At 47.4% G+C, this 17,607-nt stretch overlaps 2 protein-coding genes across 2 annotated transcripts in view; one reads left to right on the top strand and one right to left on the bottom strand.

Annotated features, from left to right (window-relative positions):
* LOC130691818 (uncharacterized) overlaps positions 1 to 15,251 on the top strand; it is a 28,346-nt gene extending 13,095 nt beyond the window's left edge. The window contains 18 exon segments of the mRNA XM_057514807.2: positions 1 to 6,613; positions 7,023 to 7,064; positions 7,127 to 7,297; positions 7,394 to 9,094; positions 9,398 to 10,236; positions 10,299 to 11,595; positions 11,661 to 12,041; positions 12,103 to 12,240; positions 12,311 to 12,436; positions 12,497 to 12,623; positions 12,716 to 12,818; positions 12,895 to 13,110; positions 13,189 to 13,219; positions 13,300 to 13,384; positions 13,589 to 13,645; positions 13,830 to 13,911; positions 14,227 to 14,380; positions 14,639 to 15,251. Of these exon segments, the coding sequence (XP_057370790.1) occupies positions 1 to 6,613; positions 7,023 to 7,064; positions 7,127 to 7,297; positions 7,394 to 9,094; positions 9,398 to 10,236; positions 10,299 to 11,595; positions 11,661 to 12,041; positions 12,103 to 12,240; positions 12,311 to 12,436; positions 12,497 to 12,623; positions 12,716 to 12,818; positions 12,895 to 13,110; positions 13,189 to 13,219; positions 13,300 to 13,384; positions 13,589 to 13,645; positions 13,830 to 13,911; positions 14,227 to 14,380; positions 14,639 to 14,646 (12,171 nt within the window). The 3' untranslated portion in view covers positions 14,647 to 15,251.
* A 243-nt stretch (positions 15,252 to 15,494) lies between these two features.
* Positions 15,495 to 17,468, bottom strand: LOC130691846 (phenylalanine--tRNA ligase, mitochondrial-like). The gene is made up of 8 exons (XM_057514853.2): positions 17,292 to 17,468; positions 16,976 to 17,223; positions 16,685 to 16,913; positions 16,473 to 16,626; positions 16,273 to 16,404; positions 16,028 to 16,188; positions 15,835 to 15,954; positions 15,495 to 15,769 (listed from the first exon to the last, which is right to left on the bottom strand). The coding sequence occupies exons 1-8, from the start codon at positions 17,370 to 17,372 to the stop codon at positions 15,602 to 15,604; spliced, it is 1,293 nt and encodes a 430-aa protein (XP_057370836.1). The 5' UTR covers positions 17,373 to 17,468; the 3' UTR covers positions 15,495 to 15,601.
* Positions 17,469 to 17,607: the final 139 nt, after the last annotated feature.

The raw sequence follows: 17,607 nt of genomic DNA, 5'->3' as shown, positions 1-17,607 counted from the left end.
CCCACTGTCCAGCTGACCGACATCGATGAAGAACTCTGGGAATCGCTGAAAGCGCAGGACGAGCGTCGAAGTCAAGAAATGACATCCGTTTCTACTGCTCAGACTATCCTTCCTGTTCTACCGTCTATTGAAACCGTCCTTCCGGTTGTGATCGTTTCGACTCCAGTCGTATCGACACCCGAACCCACTACCGTCGAGCCAGTCTCCCAGGAACCCGAAATTAGTCAAGCGGAAGTAACGGTCGAGACATCGGAAGAACCCATAAGCTCCACGGATTCAATGCCGACGCTACCACCCCTGGAGGAAATTGTTCCAGTCGCACCGATCGAAACCCCCGTTGAAACTACCCCGATCGTTTCATCATCTGAAGCCCCGATTGAAATCGTCCCCGAAGAGCCAATCGTTTCCGAATCTCCGATCGAGGACGTACCGACCATCGATCCATCAACAGCAACGGAACCTTCACTCCCGCAAACGCTGTACACGACTTTCACGTACTTGACGACCTTCTTCACAGATGGAACGTCCAACGTCGTTAGCCGTGAAGAGACGGTGACGAATGTTTTGACGGAAGCGGATGCTGTTATCGAGGCCACTGTTCCAGTCTTCCCCATTACTTACTACACCACATTCACCTACAAAACAACATCGTTCGTTGATGGCCAAACGTTGATTGACACACGAGAAGAGACCGTGACCAACATCGTGACTCCCACAGCTTCCGAAGCTTCTACCGTCCAGCCGATCGTCCCAACAGCTGTCGTCGCCGTCACTCCTACACCGACAGTCGATCCAGCTCTGACAACATTCTACACCACCTTCACCTATTTCGCCACCAGTTTCGAGGCGGACACGGCCATTGTGACCAGCAGCCTGGAAACGGTCACCAATTACGTTTCGGCATCGGAGACGATCGCCGTTCCTTTGGCTACGATTGTGCACAGCCTCAATGACGCTGCCACTCCGGTTATGGACATCCAACCTACACCACCAGCTGTTGATGCTGAACTGGTGGCTAATAACACGGCCCGTAATATCGGGACGAACGTCGTTAGTCAATTGATTGTCGATCTGGCCGCATCGGAGAAGACGAACCTTCCGTCATTAACTGGATTGCTATCGACCATCCGCAGCACGTTGGTTAACAATGGCATTACGACTGTGTTCACGACTGACGTGCTGGGCACGTTCATTAACGGTCAATACGCCCGCATCTTGGAGAGTTCCAGCGAAGTGCTGAATCCGGCATCTCAGCTTCCGGCGACAGTTATCGTTGCTGCGAGCGGAGTGGAAGGTTTAGAAGCAACTGACTTGTTTCCATCTTCGGTTGTGACACCGTCAGTCGAGTTGGAAGGCTCTATCGTGCTGCCCGTCAGCCCGTCCCAGACGATTAGCACGTCACCGTCGCCGGCCGAAAGCGGAGTTGAAGAACAACAGGACAATGAAAGCTCCAAAGTGGACGGTGGGCGCATCACGACGCGCCTCTCGGCGCCTCCCCGCAACCGCACTTTCGTTCCCGCCATCCGGCCGTTCACCCAGCGGCCGCGACCTCCTTTGCCCACCAGGCCGAGGCGCCCGCCTTTCACCAGCGCTGCCGTCAGTGACGAAACAACCACTACCTCCTCTCCAATTTCGCCAAGCCCGGCCTCAGTTAGTGGCAGCAACAGCGTAAGCCGTCCAGCTCCATTTAGCAGCCGTTTCCGGCCTTCCGGCGTTTCAGCTTTCTCCAGCAGCTCAACAACGGAATCTTCGTCGCGAAGCGGCAGCCAGTTCTTCCGTTTGCGATCATCCGGTTCTCCGTCTAGTATCGGAGGTATCAGTCCGACTCCGGTCTTGTCTTCCCCTTCCACCGGCCTTCCGGGCCGTCGATTCTCCAGCAGTAGCTTCGCACCGTCGATCGGTTCCCCTCGCAGTAGTCTGGCCGGATTATCTGCCCGTCGGCCGTCTCTTTTGAGCAGCGGTGTCCGCGCTTCCGGCCTTTCGAGCAGCACGATCGTCAGTAGCGGTCTGACTAGCTCCGTGTCCAGCACACCGCGATTCGGACGGCCAACGACTCCACCGACAGTCGCCATCGAAGAAGAAATTACAACCGATGATAATACTGAACCCGTGACATCAACAACAGCCCGAGCGACTTCCTCCTTCCGGCGTCCGTCTCCGATCAGACCGGCTAGTCCAGCCATCGAGCCAACAGCCGTGTCGCCATTGATTCCATCTCGTCGCCAATTTCCATTCTCGAGAGCCAATTCTCGTAATGTGAATCCGGCCGTGACGGAATCAACTCGCCCATCATCCGACTCGAGTAGTTCCATTAACTCCCTTTCATCCGATTCCGGCGTCACGTCGCGTCCTCGATTCGTCCGTCCGCCGAAATTGACTTTCACTGAGAAGCCCAGACCGGCTGTTACGAGACCAACTCGGCCGGCCAGCAGGACTGAAGCTGCAGCTGCATCCAACGTTGAAGTAGTGACTGTCGAAGCACCTGAATCCCTCGCTTCTCGTTCCAAACGGCAAATCGATTTCGATCACTACTTCTACGATCCAGCGCATTATCGCAGACCTTCCTCAAAGACCAGTACGACACGCGGACGCGCCGCTAGCGCCTCGATCGTCCATCAGGATTACGATTATGAACAACGTCTCGCTCTCCTTGACGCTCAAGATTACGATGGGTTCGAAGTCGAAGATCGCAAGGTCACTAAATCTCGCCAAACATCGTCGAGCACCTCCGCCCTGCGCGACCGTCTCATGGCCAACAGGCAAAATCGGAATCAAGCGACTACGCCAGCCCCACGATCGCGGACCAGGACATCCACGGCGGGAAGGACTAGTCAAAACAGAAGACCAGGAACATCTACGTCTTCTAGAGCGCGCCCTACAACCAATGCTGCGGCAGCCAGGCAGAGAGCGAGGGTATCTACGACGACGGAAAGGACTTCGTCAGGTGGTCGTCGCACGTTTGGCAATAACCGTAGACCGAGCACTAGAAATCGCGTGCCCGCCAACGATTTCGACGAGGAAGAATTCATTTCTCCAGAGCCAGTTTTACCCAGCTCGGCGCCTTCGCTTTCATTGCCAATCAGCGTGACGCACAAGGTCCCCACCGAGACGACCATTCCAGTTGTGAACAACGGCAAGACGGAATTCCGGACGGTGCTGGCCGCCAAGCCGAGCATCGAAGTATTGGATCAATACTCTACGATGAGAGTGAGTGGCACGTGGCGCTATCTAGCGAGCGAAGTTAGCGCTACCCCTACACCTGGCACCACGTTGATTACGCAATACGTGTTGAAACCGACAGAGACGACGACGGTGACTTTCACGCCGACAACGATCCGTGGAAGACCTACTTCCTTTTCTCACGTTGTGCCCAGCACAGCTTTCGAAGTAGAGACGGTCGTTTCAACCATATCCGATCCCCTTGCATCGACCAACAATTTATTGCAACAGCTTTTGCTGGGCGGTCTGCAACAAAGCGGACCCGTCACCAGTTTCAACACGCACACGAGCACGTTCGTGACGACATTGACGGAATTGAAAACGACGAAAATTCCCATCACGTTGCGCGGCCAAGAGATTTTCACGACCATCATCGGTTCGTTGAGCACAGTCATCACGGCAACTGATTTCAGTACGGAGACGATCGTCACGGGACCAACGGAAGCTCCAGGAAATGCCCTGGCTAATCTGCTTCCAGCTCTTCTGGGCAATCAATTACTGCAAGCTCAGCTATTGGCTCCCCAACTGCAACCTGCACAGGTTTTGCCCATTCAGGCTACACAGGTTCCGCAAGCCGCTGTTGTTCCGCAACAGAAGAAAGAAGAAATCGTTTCCAGTCAAGTGTTTGAAGAGTTTGACGAAGTCGCTTTCGAGCCGCTCGAGGAAGTCAAAGTCGTCGAACGGCCGAGAGAGGAAATTGTTCCAGCTAAACCGATACCGGTTACGAGCGTGATCACTCTCTTCTTATCTGGCCGACGACCTGGAGAGTTCAGCTCCATTTTGTCCACTATCACGCTAGATGGCAATGCTGCGGATGCGACGGTAGTCAAACGCCAAATTGATCCTACTGATATCCTTCCGATGGAGGCTTCCCAACTTCCTTTCTTGGTCGGAACAGACAAGGGAATCTACGAATTGCCCGAGAATTATTCGCCATTAGATCTCGATTATTACGTCATGTCGGCCATCAACGAAATCGACGCCGAAGTCATCGAAGATGTTAAAGAGACCCAACGTTTGGCTGACGTTATCAAGAAGGCTAAAGGAAACAGCAAACGCAAAGCTCGTCAAGTGTCCTACGAATGGACGGATGAAGAACCGCTGGAAGCTATTGAATCTAACCTGGAGGAATTCAAAGTAGAGCCATTGCCAAGTGGACGCGGAACGCTCCGGCGCAGGACCGTCACTCGCAAAGTATCTGATCTTGTTTCTGAACGAAAGATCGGCGAAGATTTCGTGTCGAATAATCGCGCACGTAAAGTGGTGGTCGTCACTCGACGTCGTCCCGTTTCATCCACCAGCGTCGTCGATGATCAGAAGATTGCCCGGCGGATCGATCAAGGAGAATCGAACACTGCCGAAGGCAAACCTTTCGTCGTCATCCGAAAGAGGCCTGTCAATCGAACTGAAACGAAAACTGAAACGAAAACTGAAACGAAAACTGAAACGAAAACTGAAGCTCCACCTCTTTCATCTTCGTTGATCGAACCGGAAACGGAATCTCCAGTGCGCAACAACCTTTTCGGCGACGTCTACGCTCCGCGGACTTACTACACCGTCTATTCCTATTTCTATACGCTTTTGAACGGGCCGAGTAGCGGTCAAGTGTCGACGCGCGAAGTCAGCATCTCGGAAATTGTCCGCGGATCGGACGGCCGCATTCCGTCCGGATTCCAGCGCACGGAAAATGGCAACGGACTGTACCCGTTGAGCAGCGGCAAATCCGTGGCGGATCTCAGCACTCGCGTCAACAACGGCATCACCACTCAGGTCAATTTGGCTTCGATGACGATGGTCAAGTACGGCCGAGGAGCCGTTCGAGCTTCTGATGTCGCAGCCAAAGTCAAGGAGGAAACACCTGTCCGTCCTACGACGCAGCCTCCCCGAAGAGTATCTATTGTACCCACTCCTCGTGTCGAGCCATCCTTCGATGACTTCGCATCGGACGTGAACGATGTTACCCCTACGCAGAAACTTCCATCTGGAACAACACGCACTAGAGGAAGAGCGCTGGAAGCCACGAATATTGTCCGTCAACCTGTTGCTGTGGAAGAGACCAAGAGCAGCCGAACTGCAGGCAGCAATCGTGGAAGAGGCACGGTCCGTTTCAATCCAGCATCGGTTTTAGGTGAAAGCCTTGATGTGATACCAACAGCGGTTAGATCACGTGTCAATACCGAAGCTCGAGTTCCACAACAACAACCCCGAATCATATCCGGACCGACCCGCGGCCCTGTTCGAGCTCCGGTGCGTGTTCCAGTGAGGAATTCGATCGTACGAGAACCTATTCGCAAACCGGAACCTGTTGTCCGCAATTCTATCATCCGAGGTCGTCCCCGACCGGTAGAAGAGCAAGAACTCTTTGTTGACATTCCAGAAGAAGAACCGATTCAGCCTTTTGAAGATGAAGTCTTCTATGACGACCCTGGATTCACAGAGGACCCACCAGCCGATGAAGATTATTTTTACGATCATCACGAAGATGAACTACCGTTGCTCGATGGACAAGAACCGGAATACGATGACTTTGTGGATACTAATGAGCCGCTGCCACTCGTTAATGTGAACGCCGTTGAAACAGCTACACCGGCCGTCAAGACAAAGATATCCGTGACCACCGTGGCTAGCACAACTGTCAGCGAAACGAGTAGCAGCACGAAATTGATTGGCGTGACACCGACACGCCGGACGACCATTTCGCGCAAGTTGCTGAACCCACTTCAGAGTCATTTGAGCAGCATTTTGGCCAATTCGCGGTCCGGCTTGAGAGCCAGTTCCAGCGTTCTAAAGACTAATGAGCCCGGTTCGTCCAATCCGTTCCGTTCACGTTCCCACTCGAAATCTAGCGTCATCCCGACGTTCACAACGTCCACCGTTGTATGGGAACAATTCCAAACGCTGTCCACATTGGCCGTTGATGGAGGTCGAAGTGGCATCCCTCTCACGCTGATCACGTCGTCATTGACGACCTTGTTCGACGCTGAATTGTCATTATTGACAGCATCTCCTGACGTATTCAAACCAGTGGTTCAACCAACTGTGTTGCCCATGTCACGAAACAAGCCGCATAATTTCAATCCAACGGCCCGTTTGACATTGCCCATTCGAGCATCGGTCGCCATCGGCCTCTTACCATCGACTGGTACCATCGAATCGACCATCGAAGATACATCCGAGCCTACGACGGAATCCAACGTGGACACTACGGAGGTACCCAACCTGTCGGACCTGTTGCTTCGCGGTGGCAATCTCGTTACAGTCGTCGAGACTCAATTGAAAACTTTCACGGCTGTCGTGACACGAAAGAGCGGGACCGAAGAGGAGGTCACCACTCGACTGGAAGTCCTGCCCGAACTGGTAACCAAGACCGTTGTTCAAATCGAGCCGACATCAGGTAAATGAGTCTTTTTTGTTTATTACTTAACAATTTCAAAAAAATAAGAAGAGTCACATAATAAATCAACGGTTCGTAATGGCGCTGAAACAGCCAATTTGTTTGAATGCTTTTGTTGTTACGTTTTTCGTACGCATCGCCCTTCACTTTCCTTTCCAAACATAGCCTACTTCTTGATGCCGACTGTCTCGTCCGAAATATTTCACATGATTAAATTCTTCTCGCCAACTTTCTCTTTGAAGAACGTAAACATGTCGACGACTTTCATTCGCTTTTGTACAATTTTTTTTTGTAACCAAAAACTTTCTTTCGCGCGACCTGTTATTAGTTTTCACTCAACAGCAGATTGACATTCTTTTCTCGTTTTCTACCGTTTTATTTATTATTATTTTTTACGACGTTTTTCCAGTCGTTGATGTCCAAGCATCCCTCGACGCTTTGGAGAATCTTGGTAAGTTGTTTTCTATTTAACCTGGAATTATTTCAAAAATGTGTTGTTTTATTTGCCACCAGTTCCGACAGCTCGGGCTATTCCTGCCAGAGACGGACGCGAGCAGCTGATTCGCGATGACGGTATCGAAGAAGTTCGGGGCGGCCGCCTTAATGTGGGCGCTGGGAGCAGCAACCGAAACCCGAATTTCGCCACGAAAATAATGAGCAATGGAGTCGAAGTCATCGTTGCCAGTACGCAGTCTTGATATCTTATAATTTCTACTAGTGAAAGTACTACGCATTGAAAAACTGTGCAATTGCATTCATTAATTCACTTTCGTTATCCAGGTGAGAAGAAACCGACGCTATTGGCGCAGAACGTCGTTCAAAAGAGCCAGACGGTCATCGAGCCGAGCCCGCCAATTACACTTGCGGCTAGCACGCTTGTTAATCAAGTTACGTTGGCAGGTCAAGTGGAAAATGTCCGCCTCTTCTCTTCTATTCAGTCGGATCCAGCACGATTTCAAACGCTTACCCAAATGACGACCTTCACCTATTTGACAACGCTGTTTGATGGCGCTTCGAAATTGGTCAGCAGCCGGGAGGAGATCATCACCAACTTTGTAACGCAAGAGAAGGGACGCAAAGAGACTGTAGTCAAACCAACAGCTACTGTTACTACTGGCCAGCCCGGCTCTTCCAATTACAACACTTTTACCCACATGACCACCTACACCTACTTCAACACCTTCCTCGATCAGAAGAGGCCCGTTGTCTTGACGTCCCAAGAAACTGTTTCCAACGTCATCACTGTTCCAGCTGGCCAGCCTGAAGCTACTGAACGCACCCTGGAAACGGCCACGTATTTGAGGACCTACATCTTTTCCAGCAAACTCGACAGGGATGCCATCGCCACGTCCAAGGAAGTTGTGACCCAAGTGGTCGTGACGGAAGCCCCGCGTTTGAAGGTCTTACCGACGCCCGTCGCCACGTTTATGGAAGTCACTAAAACATACCTCAACACGTTGACGTTGCTGTCCACTCAAATCGATGGCACGACATCTACCGTCCATCGTGTTACCACAGTCCGGCCGGAGATAGTGGTCGAGACCATCCGTGATTTTGAACCGACTCCAGTTCTCGAAGGTTCTCAAATCATGCCAACCGAAGATGATTTTGGAGGAGACGGACCGCTTGTGGCCACTAAAACTTACTTCACCACCAAAACTCATTTTACCACTCTCCAGCAAGGCACCAGGACCATCGTCCAGTCCCGCAAAGAAGTGCGATCTTCAGTCGTCACGGAAACTATCGACGGAAATCGAGCTTCGCTTTTCGCCCAACAGGATACCTCCACCAAGGTTCCAGCAGATCTGAAGACTCGCCCGACTTACGTCCAGCTCGGTCCCAATCTCTACGGAAAGTTGAGGACTCTGTTCGCTACGGCCACTTATTACATCACGAATTCGGCTGGTGACATCTCATCAAAACGTTTGGTCGTTCCGCAAGTTACAACCGATGTGGTTCCGCTGGATTCCATCCCGTCGGAAGCTCTCATCGAGCCTTCCATTCCCGCGCTGGCCGATATTCAGGTGACTCCTGTACCTTCCGGATCCGGCCAGATCCTGACACCAGAGCAGCTTCAATCTTTGAAACTGTCTTTCCTTGCTGGCCAGCAATCGTCTGCTGTTCAGCCCAGCTTGATTTTGAGTCCGGAACATTTAAGCTCGTTGAAAGAATCTTTCTTGTCCAACAAGCCGTCCGTCACACCGACTGATTCGCCATTTGAGACGATCGATTCGAGCACCGATCCTGAAGTGACTGAGATAACCACCGACCCTACCAATGAGGACGGATTCGAACCACCTTTTATCAGTTTGTCACCGCCGGAATTAGATGGAGCTTCGCCGGAAACAGTCATCATGGTGACCAACACGGCAGGTGAGGTTTTGATCATCCCGACCGAGATCCTCGGCACCCAACCGTCGTCGACATCGTCTTCATCATCGTCGTCTTCATCATCTGGCATCATTGGCGGATTGAGCGGAGGTACATTGGCATCCATCTTGGGCGGTCTTGGTACACTAGGACTAACGGCGTTGGGTCAAAGTTTCGCAAACAATAATCCTGGTGGTCTCAATATTAACCTGGGTCCGATGTTTGATGCCATGACGGGCGTTCTCTCCAACGGACTGATCGCCTCCAGACGCAATAGCACGGATCGCTCCGACTCGGCTACCCATACCCATTTAACCTCGCTTAACCAACAACAACAACTGTCTAACACAATCCCATCCAGTAAACCTCATGTACCCTCACATGAACCTTTGTTCATCCCTATCGGTGGATTAGCAGGTGTTGAGACGTTACAGCAGAATCCTGACGTGCAAGGCCGTCGCCCGCCTAACGTCATTCCATTGAGAAACGTGGGTCAGCAGCCACCGCAGCAGTTGACGCCCAACCAACCGCAAAGGCCACCCACTGTTCTCCGTCGCCCTGAGCCTGGTGTGCCACTTCAACCTGGTGTGCCCGGTTCCCCTCTTCTCCGACCTGGTTCCAATGCTGGCCAACAGTTTGGAATAAGTCAGCCCGGTCAGCAGCCCATTCCACCCCCGGCGCCAATTAGCTTTAGCGCTCCACCTTTGCAGACGGGATTCACCGGCATGCCCAATCAGCCAAAGAGCATTCTTCCGGCTACGCGCACAGCTGGATTAGCAACAGCTGTTCCAGGTGTACGCCCACCTCCACCACCATTTGTCAACGGTCAAAATAACATTGACCGTGTTCAAATCGAACCCAGCCGACCCATCCAACAATCGAGCCGTCCAGCTAACGGCCAGTTCTTTGCTGCCAATGGACAACAGATTAACGTACCACCTTTGCCCGGCTCTGTCATACCACCACCACCCGCATCTCCACCTCCACCACCACCTGGTCCTATCCCTCAACCCCCAGTTGATGTCATTGGTCCTGGATCGATCGTTCCCGGCCCCGATGGTAAACCGGTGAGGATTGTTGGTGTTCCAGAAGGTGAAGAGCCTCCACCAGGCGCTGTTGGACAAGTCTTTATCCGACCTGTTCCTGCTCCTGCTCCAATCATTCCATCCGTCATTCGACCTGAGCAACAGCAGCCTCCCAGACGTGAAGATATTAACGTTCCACTGCTTCCAGTTCGCCCACCACCTATCCAGGTTTTTAATATTTTATTTAAATGATCAGCATTAGAATGTACTTAACTGGAATTTGCATGTAGATTCCGGCTGTGCAAACCATTGCATCTGTCGTCGGTGAGAACAAAATCGTGGCTACCAACATCGTCAGTGGCGGACAAACAACTGTGCTCTTGCCCAACGATCCTACCCCCGTTTTTAACATTCCTAGCACTGCAGCTTGGCCGTCCATTGTTCCATCAGGCATTAAGCCATCTGCCGTTGAAAGCTTCAGCGTGATGCCTACTGATGTACCGGAATCAGGAGGCAATTTAGAAGGAATGGGCAGCATCTTGCATCCTGGTTTGACGCCTTCCACATCGACCAGCAACGTGAAAGAAGTGAGCAGCATGCAAGACGCCGGCTTGGCTTCTTCCACAGCGCCCACCAGTTTGGAAGGAGTTGGCACCATCTTGCAGCCTGGCTTGGTACCATCTCCAGCGCCAGCTGGAGGCAATATCGAGGGAGGAGCTGGCATTTTGCAACCTGGATTGGTTCCTTCCGCATCAGCAGATTTGCCACCTGTTGCCGAAGCTTCGTCCACGTCAGTGACGCCAGTTGTTCACGAATTCGCGTTCGGTTCAGAAAGCGGCGAAGTTGATCACACACCAACGTTGAACATCTTCTCCGACAGTCCTTCCACTGAGATTATGCCTTCCGTCTTCCAGAACGCACCATCCGAATCCCCGACAATTCCAACCAGATGGCCTCTTGTCCACTACGATTCGGACACACCTGAACGCAAAGAACTTTTCGGTGTCACGTCTGTCGTGATGGGTCCTGGCAGTCCAGATTTCACGACTGTAGTTTCCCGTGTGGAAGCTGACGGCCGGACTGCGTTCTCTACCATCATTCAGAAATCTACAACTATCACCTACGTTGAACCAACAACGATGCCTACCGTTGCGGCCAGTCCAGTCACACCGGCCATCGAAGAAGAAGAAGAAGAAGAAGAAGAAGAAGAAAAGATTACTGAACCAGCTTTAACGTTCCCACCCAACTCTCCGTTTGTTCCTCCAACGAATCCTCCGTTGCGGCCACAGGCCATCAGCAGTAGCAGCAGCACAAGTACCACTAAATCTAGAACAACATCTACGACACCTGCTGCAGAGGTAGAACCCCCAATGGCCAAGGATGTCATCATGGACAACACTGGCAACAAGGCCGTTTTGGGCGGATTCGGTGGATCTTTCAGCGTCAACCAACCTTCGTCCATTGAAGATGGCTGTCGTGGCCGTTGCAGTAAAGAAAAATCAGAGGTTTGCGTCTACGCCAACGGCCAACACGAATGTATGTGCCGTCCTGGATACAGTCGCTCCGATCCCTTCGAAAGCTGCAGCAGTAAGTCACGTTCAAGTTTATTTTTTGTGGTGCATTTGTAGTAACATTTTCTTGGATTCTTACAGAAACCTACACCTACCAACTGAAATTGGTGCTGGAGAGCATGAACAGGACCATGTTGCACTTTGACAACAATTTGAAGGACGAAATTTCGCCGCAGTACCGCAGTTTGGCTACGCATGCGCGAATGGGTCTTAAACAAGCTTTGATGAGCACTGATTTGTCTGAATCAGTTCACGACAGTCAAGTGATGGGTATTCATCCAACCAGCGAAAGCGAATTGCAGAGCGATGGTGTCTTGGTCGATTTCTTTATTCATTTGGCCAAACAACAAGACGAGAATGAACTCAAGAGCAAACTGGTAAAATCCCTGGAACGTAATAATTATTTCCTCGGCGAGAGCGACATCACTGCTGCTCGTTTCACCGACAGTCTTCAAGCTCAAGGTAAATAGCACGATTTAATTGTAACTGTTTACAATTTATCAATATTATCTTTGATTTACAGACTTTGACGAGTGCAGCCATGAAGGTCATCATGATTGTTCTGAATTCGCCGATTGTATTAACGAAAAGGGATCTTACCGTTGCCAATGTCGACCAGGTTTTATCGATTCTTCTGACGAAGATGGTCGCATTTGTCTTGGTAAATACCAAATCGCCTTTAATTGAGTTTTTATCAGAAATCTTATGGCTTTTCTTTGTTTGTATCACAGCCGAACGCCAAGATTGCGAAGAATGCAGTGGTCACGGACGTTGCGTGTTTGAACCCACTTCAAATGAAATGACGTGTATATGCAATAAGTGGTTTGCCGGCAAAGAATGCCACATCAATTTGAAGGGTAAATTCATTCATTGCATTTTGTAGCAGAACTTTTATCTCAATTGCGGAAATTATTTAGTGGTGATGATCGTCGTCCTGGCAGTCGGTATCTTCACGATCCTTCTCATAACTGCCATCATCGTCGTTTGCTGTTTACGTTCACGAAGGGCCAAGGGATCCATCACTGGTGGACCCTCTTTCCTCAGGTGGGTGTCATTTTTTCTGATTGTAATTTGCATCATAGGTATTCAAACGCCACTTTGACGGTCAATTTTAACGTTATCCAACTTTCAATCAGATACAGGGGTCCGAGTGTTCCCGCTAGTGGCACTCTCGATAGAGCGGCCATGATTCGTGGAGATACAAGCAGTGAAGGCAGTGGTAACGACAACTTTGGCACTGTAAGATTTGAATTTTTATTTTTTTTTTTTTTAATTAGTCGGAAATAACAATGTTATAATAATGTGTTTGCAACAGGGAACAAGCACGTTGGATGGCAAACCAGCACCGCGTGCACCGGCTGGAGGTCCCGCTCTTCAGAGTTACAGGCCGTACGGAGAGGGACTAATGATCCCTAGAGCCAAGCACCAGCACGGCCCTACCACGGCTTCCGGAAACACCACCAGCTCAGCCGAGCGAGGCGAAGCAGCACCAAACAGAGAACATCAATTGATGGATTATCTTGATGGACGCGTAAGTTATTTTCATCTGCCCCCGTCAGAAAGAATTGTTTTTCATTTAACATTTTTCGCTTTTTTTTTTTTCTTTCAGGGTCCCAAGAAAGTCCTTCCGGATAGGGATGGTACTCAATTCATATTTAATTAATCGGATATTTTAGAAAACGTTTCTAATTATTTTATTTTATCACTCTGGAACGCTTAGGTAAAATGACAGACACACGTTCAAGCGAAGTCCTCTCGGCCGGCGGTAGAACTTCAGTCAGCAGCACCTCACAATTCCGCGACAGGTAAAATTTCTTAACTTTCATATATTACATTTTTTTTTTTTTTTTTTTGGCTTTGGGGTCTGCACTTGAAATCACGTGAGGTTTTGATTTGTTCTTCTTTTCCACTTTCACTTATTCCACGTTCTTTTGTTTGTTTGTTTTATTTTTCTGCATCTCTTCAATTTTCTCTCTGTCCTCTTGATTTCTTCGCAAACTCTCCATTAGCCTTGGAAAAATGGAATCTGCGGAAACGGACGCACAGGAAAAAGCTGAGCTAGAAACGTAAGGCGCACCAAAATTGCACCGATTCTTTTCTAACTTGAAATATTCTTTATTTTATGATTTGAATTTCATTGATATTACTCTCGGCACTTCACTTATATAGTCCTATCCATTAGTCACTATTTTAATATCTAATCACAATGAATAATATTAAACAAAAAATGTGTTTTAATAATTTGTACAGGACCGTATCGGAAGTTCGATCATTCGATGAAACGACCATCCACCCGGCAACGAGACGACCTGCCCAATATTACCAAAGCGATGTAAGTCATATGCCCTTTTAGTTTATTTTCTTAAAAAATTGGTTGAATTTGTCTTAAATCATTTAACTAAGCATGCTGCATGATATTTCCGAACATATTATATTTATTGCATGACTTGTTTTGTCAGCAATCAAAATGTCTTTCGTGAGTGAATTTAAGCATTCATCTTCACGAGATGCATTTTGATTGCATTCCTTCGTTTTCTCTATCTCTTAATTAACTTTCGAGAATGAAAACATTAACGCGCTTCGAACAAATTCAAAAGACACACACAAAAAAAAAACTCTTTTGTGATACTATATAATGCGTATCAAGGCTGCGGCTATGGAATCTGATGGCATGTCAGGCAGGTATCCGGCTGGTGCCCGTGACACGGTGTTACGTGATCAAAAAACACTGGTTCAACAGTTGCTTTCTTTTCCCCAACCGTTCACCATTACCCGTCCGAAACTCTACAATCCCCTTCCGAGTAAGTCCCCTATTCAAACGGGGCTCTTCTAAAAGCTGTCCTTTTTTATTATTATTATTTTCGTGTAGTTTTCTACAAGTAACACAAAGTAGATGGTATTTTGTAACAATCATCAAGGTTGATGAATTATTTGGGCTTTTGGGTGTACCTAACCGCTTATTGTTGTTAATACCCGCTTTATTTCTTTAGAAAAATCTTAGTTTGTTTTCTTCGTATCGTTAAATATTTTTATTTATTTTCCATTTGTTTTATTTTCAGGAGAGTGACAACTCCAACTTTGATTCTTTGTAAACCACTACGTGTGCGATGATCGTAGCCAGAAACTCTTGAATTAAAAATTGTTTTTCTTTCTCTCGCGAGCGAATACCAGAGCTCTTAAATTTATGTAACAACCCAGCAGGTCGCACGAAAGGAAGAGCGATTCAAGTACATAGTTGACGATTGGGTTTTTTATGAATTTCTTCGGTTTTTTTCCCTGCTTTTTGTTTCATTTCTTGCTGAAGAAAAAAAATGAAAGCAAAAGATGTGTTTGCTCAACTGCCGGGAAAGATTTTTTTCTTTTTTCTTTTGCATTGTTATAATATCGACCAACACCAAACATTTTTCCGTATTCCCCTTTTTTATTCATTTATTTGTACTTCATTGATTGTGAGTGAAGAAAAATTCTATTTGGTGCCTTTTTTTTTATAGAAAAAGAAGGAAACATGTTTCAAATGTTTTTAATTAACAAACATTCTATATCTTTTATCTGTTCATATGCATACTTAAATGTTTAGGCGTGATCCGGTGACACTTTCAATCACCAAAAATATGGCAACCACAGAGGAAAATGTTGAAGTAAAAAAAATATCTTCTCCTCTTTTCCCTCTCCCCCCCCAAATTCTATTTAGCTGAGGAGAACAAAAAAAGTTTCTAACAACTAACCTTTGGCTGGACCAATTTTTTAATCATGTTTAGACGGACTAAAAAACATACAAACATATACAGTGTCCAGTGAATTGTTTTTCCGTTTGACAAGAGTGTCCCCACACTAAAACTTTTTTTTTTGTATTATTTTATCTTTCTTTAACTGGAATGATCCCTTTAAAAAAAAAAATGCCTGTATAAAGCTTGGTCTACGCTGAAATGTTTATTTCAATACATCGCCAAAACTAATAAATAGATTTCTCGTCAACAGCTTTTCCACAGGTTGTGACTATTTATGTACACGCACCAGGTATGTTAACGTATGGTTACACCCAATTCAGTGGTGAGCTGGGCTTCAATTCGTTTGTGCACCTCGTTGACTTCTGCCTGAGTAAGAGTGCGTTCCATGTGGCGGTAGATAATGCGATAGCACTGACTACGTCGCTGCGTCTTCGGATGAACGAATTCGTCGACTAGTCGAACCTTTTAAGATGACAACGTTAAAGATATTTCGCAAGGTGCTGACAAAGACATTTTCAAAGTTATACTTGCTCAACAATGTCGCCTCCTATGCCACGAACAATTTCGTAAAGATCGCTTGGGTTGATGTCCCCCTCAGGTAGCCAAAAGCTGACGTCATTGAAACACTGGGGATATTGACTAACCGACTAGTTGAAAGTAAGAAATAGAAAACATGTTTATTTTTTTTTTTGAAAGAATATATAATTTAAACCCTTATACCTTGAATTTAATTTTCTTATCGGGACTAGCACCTTCAAACTGCGACAAAAATCCGGAATCGTTGGACCAGAACAGGCGTATGTCGGGTATTTCGTACAAACGCATAGCGATGCGTTCTAATCCGAGACCAAAAGCCCATCCGACCTTGTCAGGAACACCAGCTTTAAAATGAAGCAGAATTCATGACCAATTGATTTATGAAACCAGTTCATAGTAACGAGAAATCAAATGACGAAATTGAATACCGTTGTAAAGAATCTGTTGCTCAATCACCCCGCACCCGAGCAATTCCAACCATTTATCTTGGAATTTGACTTCCAGTTCAAATGATGGATGGGTGAATGGGAAATATGTTTCAGTCCACCTAGTCTCAACATCTGTCCAGAGAAGACAAGGACATTTAAATTTTAATCAACAGCAAAGTATATTACTAAGAATTACATACCAGTGCCAAATAGGTGATGTACCAATTTGGTCAGACAGGTTTTCAGATCATGCTGGAGTTTTTTGGACGTAATTTCTGTGTGGTATTCTTGTTTAAAAGGGGTTCGCTTCCCATCTTCAAATAGTTCTACACTTTGCTTATCATCATCAAAAATCTTTGGAAAAATGAATAGGTATTATTTTATTTTCCCACTTGCTATTGAACAATAATACTTGATGCTTGGTAAACAGTCGAACACCTTCAGCTTGGTGGAAGATTGGAAAATGTGAGGCGTCAATTTCATCTCTCCTGTAGACATCCCCCATGACAACAAAGCTGTCCAAGCCACTGGCAATGAGCTCTTCTTGGTGGGCGCTGGTGTGGCCTCTCAATATGAAATCCTTATTCAGGTAGTAGCAATCTGAAGGCTTTCGACTGGGGTGGTCCTGACCAATCAGCAAACTGAAACATGATGTGCATTATAAATTTCAAGTTGAAATCTGTGAAAATAGACAGTACCAAACCTGTCAAAATTTTTCTTTGTTGTAACAATTGGATCCAAACGGTCATAAATAGAGAATATTGGATTGCCAGCACGGTTTGGAAATGATTTGTACATGAATGAAATTATGTTCTCTCTCAGGAGACACAAAGGGTGTCCAGGTTTCAAGTGCAAGTTCCTATTGAGATGCTTCAAAATATTAGGTGTCACATTTGTCCACTTGTCTCGGTTGAACTTTCGGCCATCAATATTAACCGAAGAGGCGGTAAACTGTTTCAATTCATATTGTAATAATTATAGCCAAACGGTGAGAGATAAGAAGTCCAACGTATTAAAACCTCTATATTGGGGGCCGATTTTGTTGTGCAATTGCGACATTGATTGGCGAAAATTCGCAAATTTTTCATCAACAGAGTCATTTTTTCGGACACGTGTGAAACTGCTCACGGAGGTAAATAAACGTCGGAAACTTCCTGTGACAGTGATAGATGGCAGCCCTAACTTTATAACATTAGCAATGCAGTCCGACAAAATGTAATAAAACAGTTCAAATGGATGAAAAACGATTCACTTGCAAAATTTGATACGGTGCGAAATCAAGTGGAAGTTTTGAAAAAAAAATCGTACAACAAAAAATTTTTATCGTGATTTCCT

This window comes from Daphnia carinata, chromosome 1, assembly GCF_022539665.2.
Source record: "Daphnia carinata strain CSIRO-1 chromosome 1, CSIRO_AGI_Dcar_HiC_V3, whole genome shotgun sequence".
Taxonomy (NCBI): domain Eukaryota; kingdom Metazoa; phylum Arthropoda; class Branchiopoda; order Diplostraca; family Daphniidae; genus Daphnia; species Daphnia carinata.
Note: the sequence above shows the minus strand (reverse complement) of the source record. Positions and strands in the feature narration are given on the sequence as shown.

Coding starts and splice junctions, on each gene's coding strand:
- LOC130691846 (XM_057514853.2), bottom strand. CDS start 17,372: ATGACTCTGTTGATGAAAAATTTGCGAATTTTCGCCAATCAATGTCGC. Junction 16,405..16,472: donor ACATCACCTATTTGGCACTG/GTATGTAATTCT, acceptor TTCTCTGGACAG/ATGTTGAGACTAGGTGGACT. Junction 15,770..15,834: donor GAGGCGACATTGTTGAGCAA/GTATAACTTTGA, acceptor TCATCTTAAAAG/GTTCGACTAGTCGACGAATT.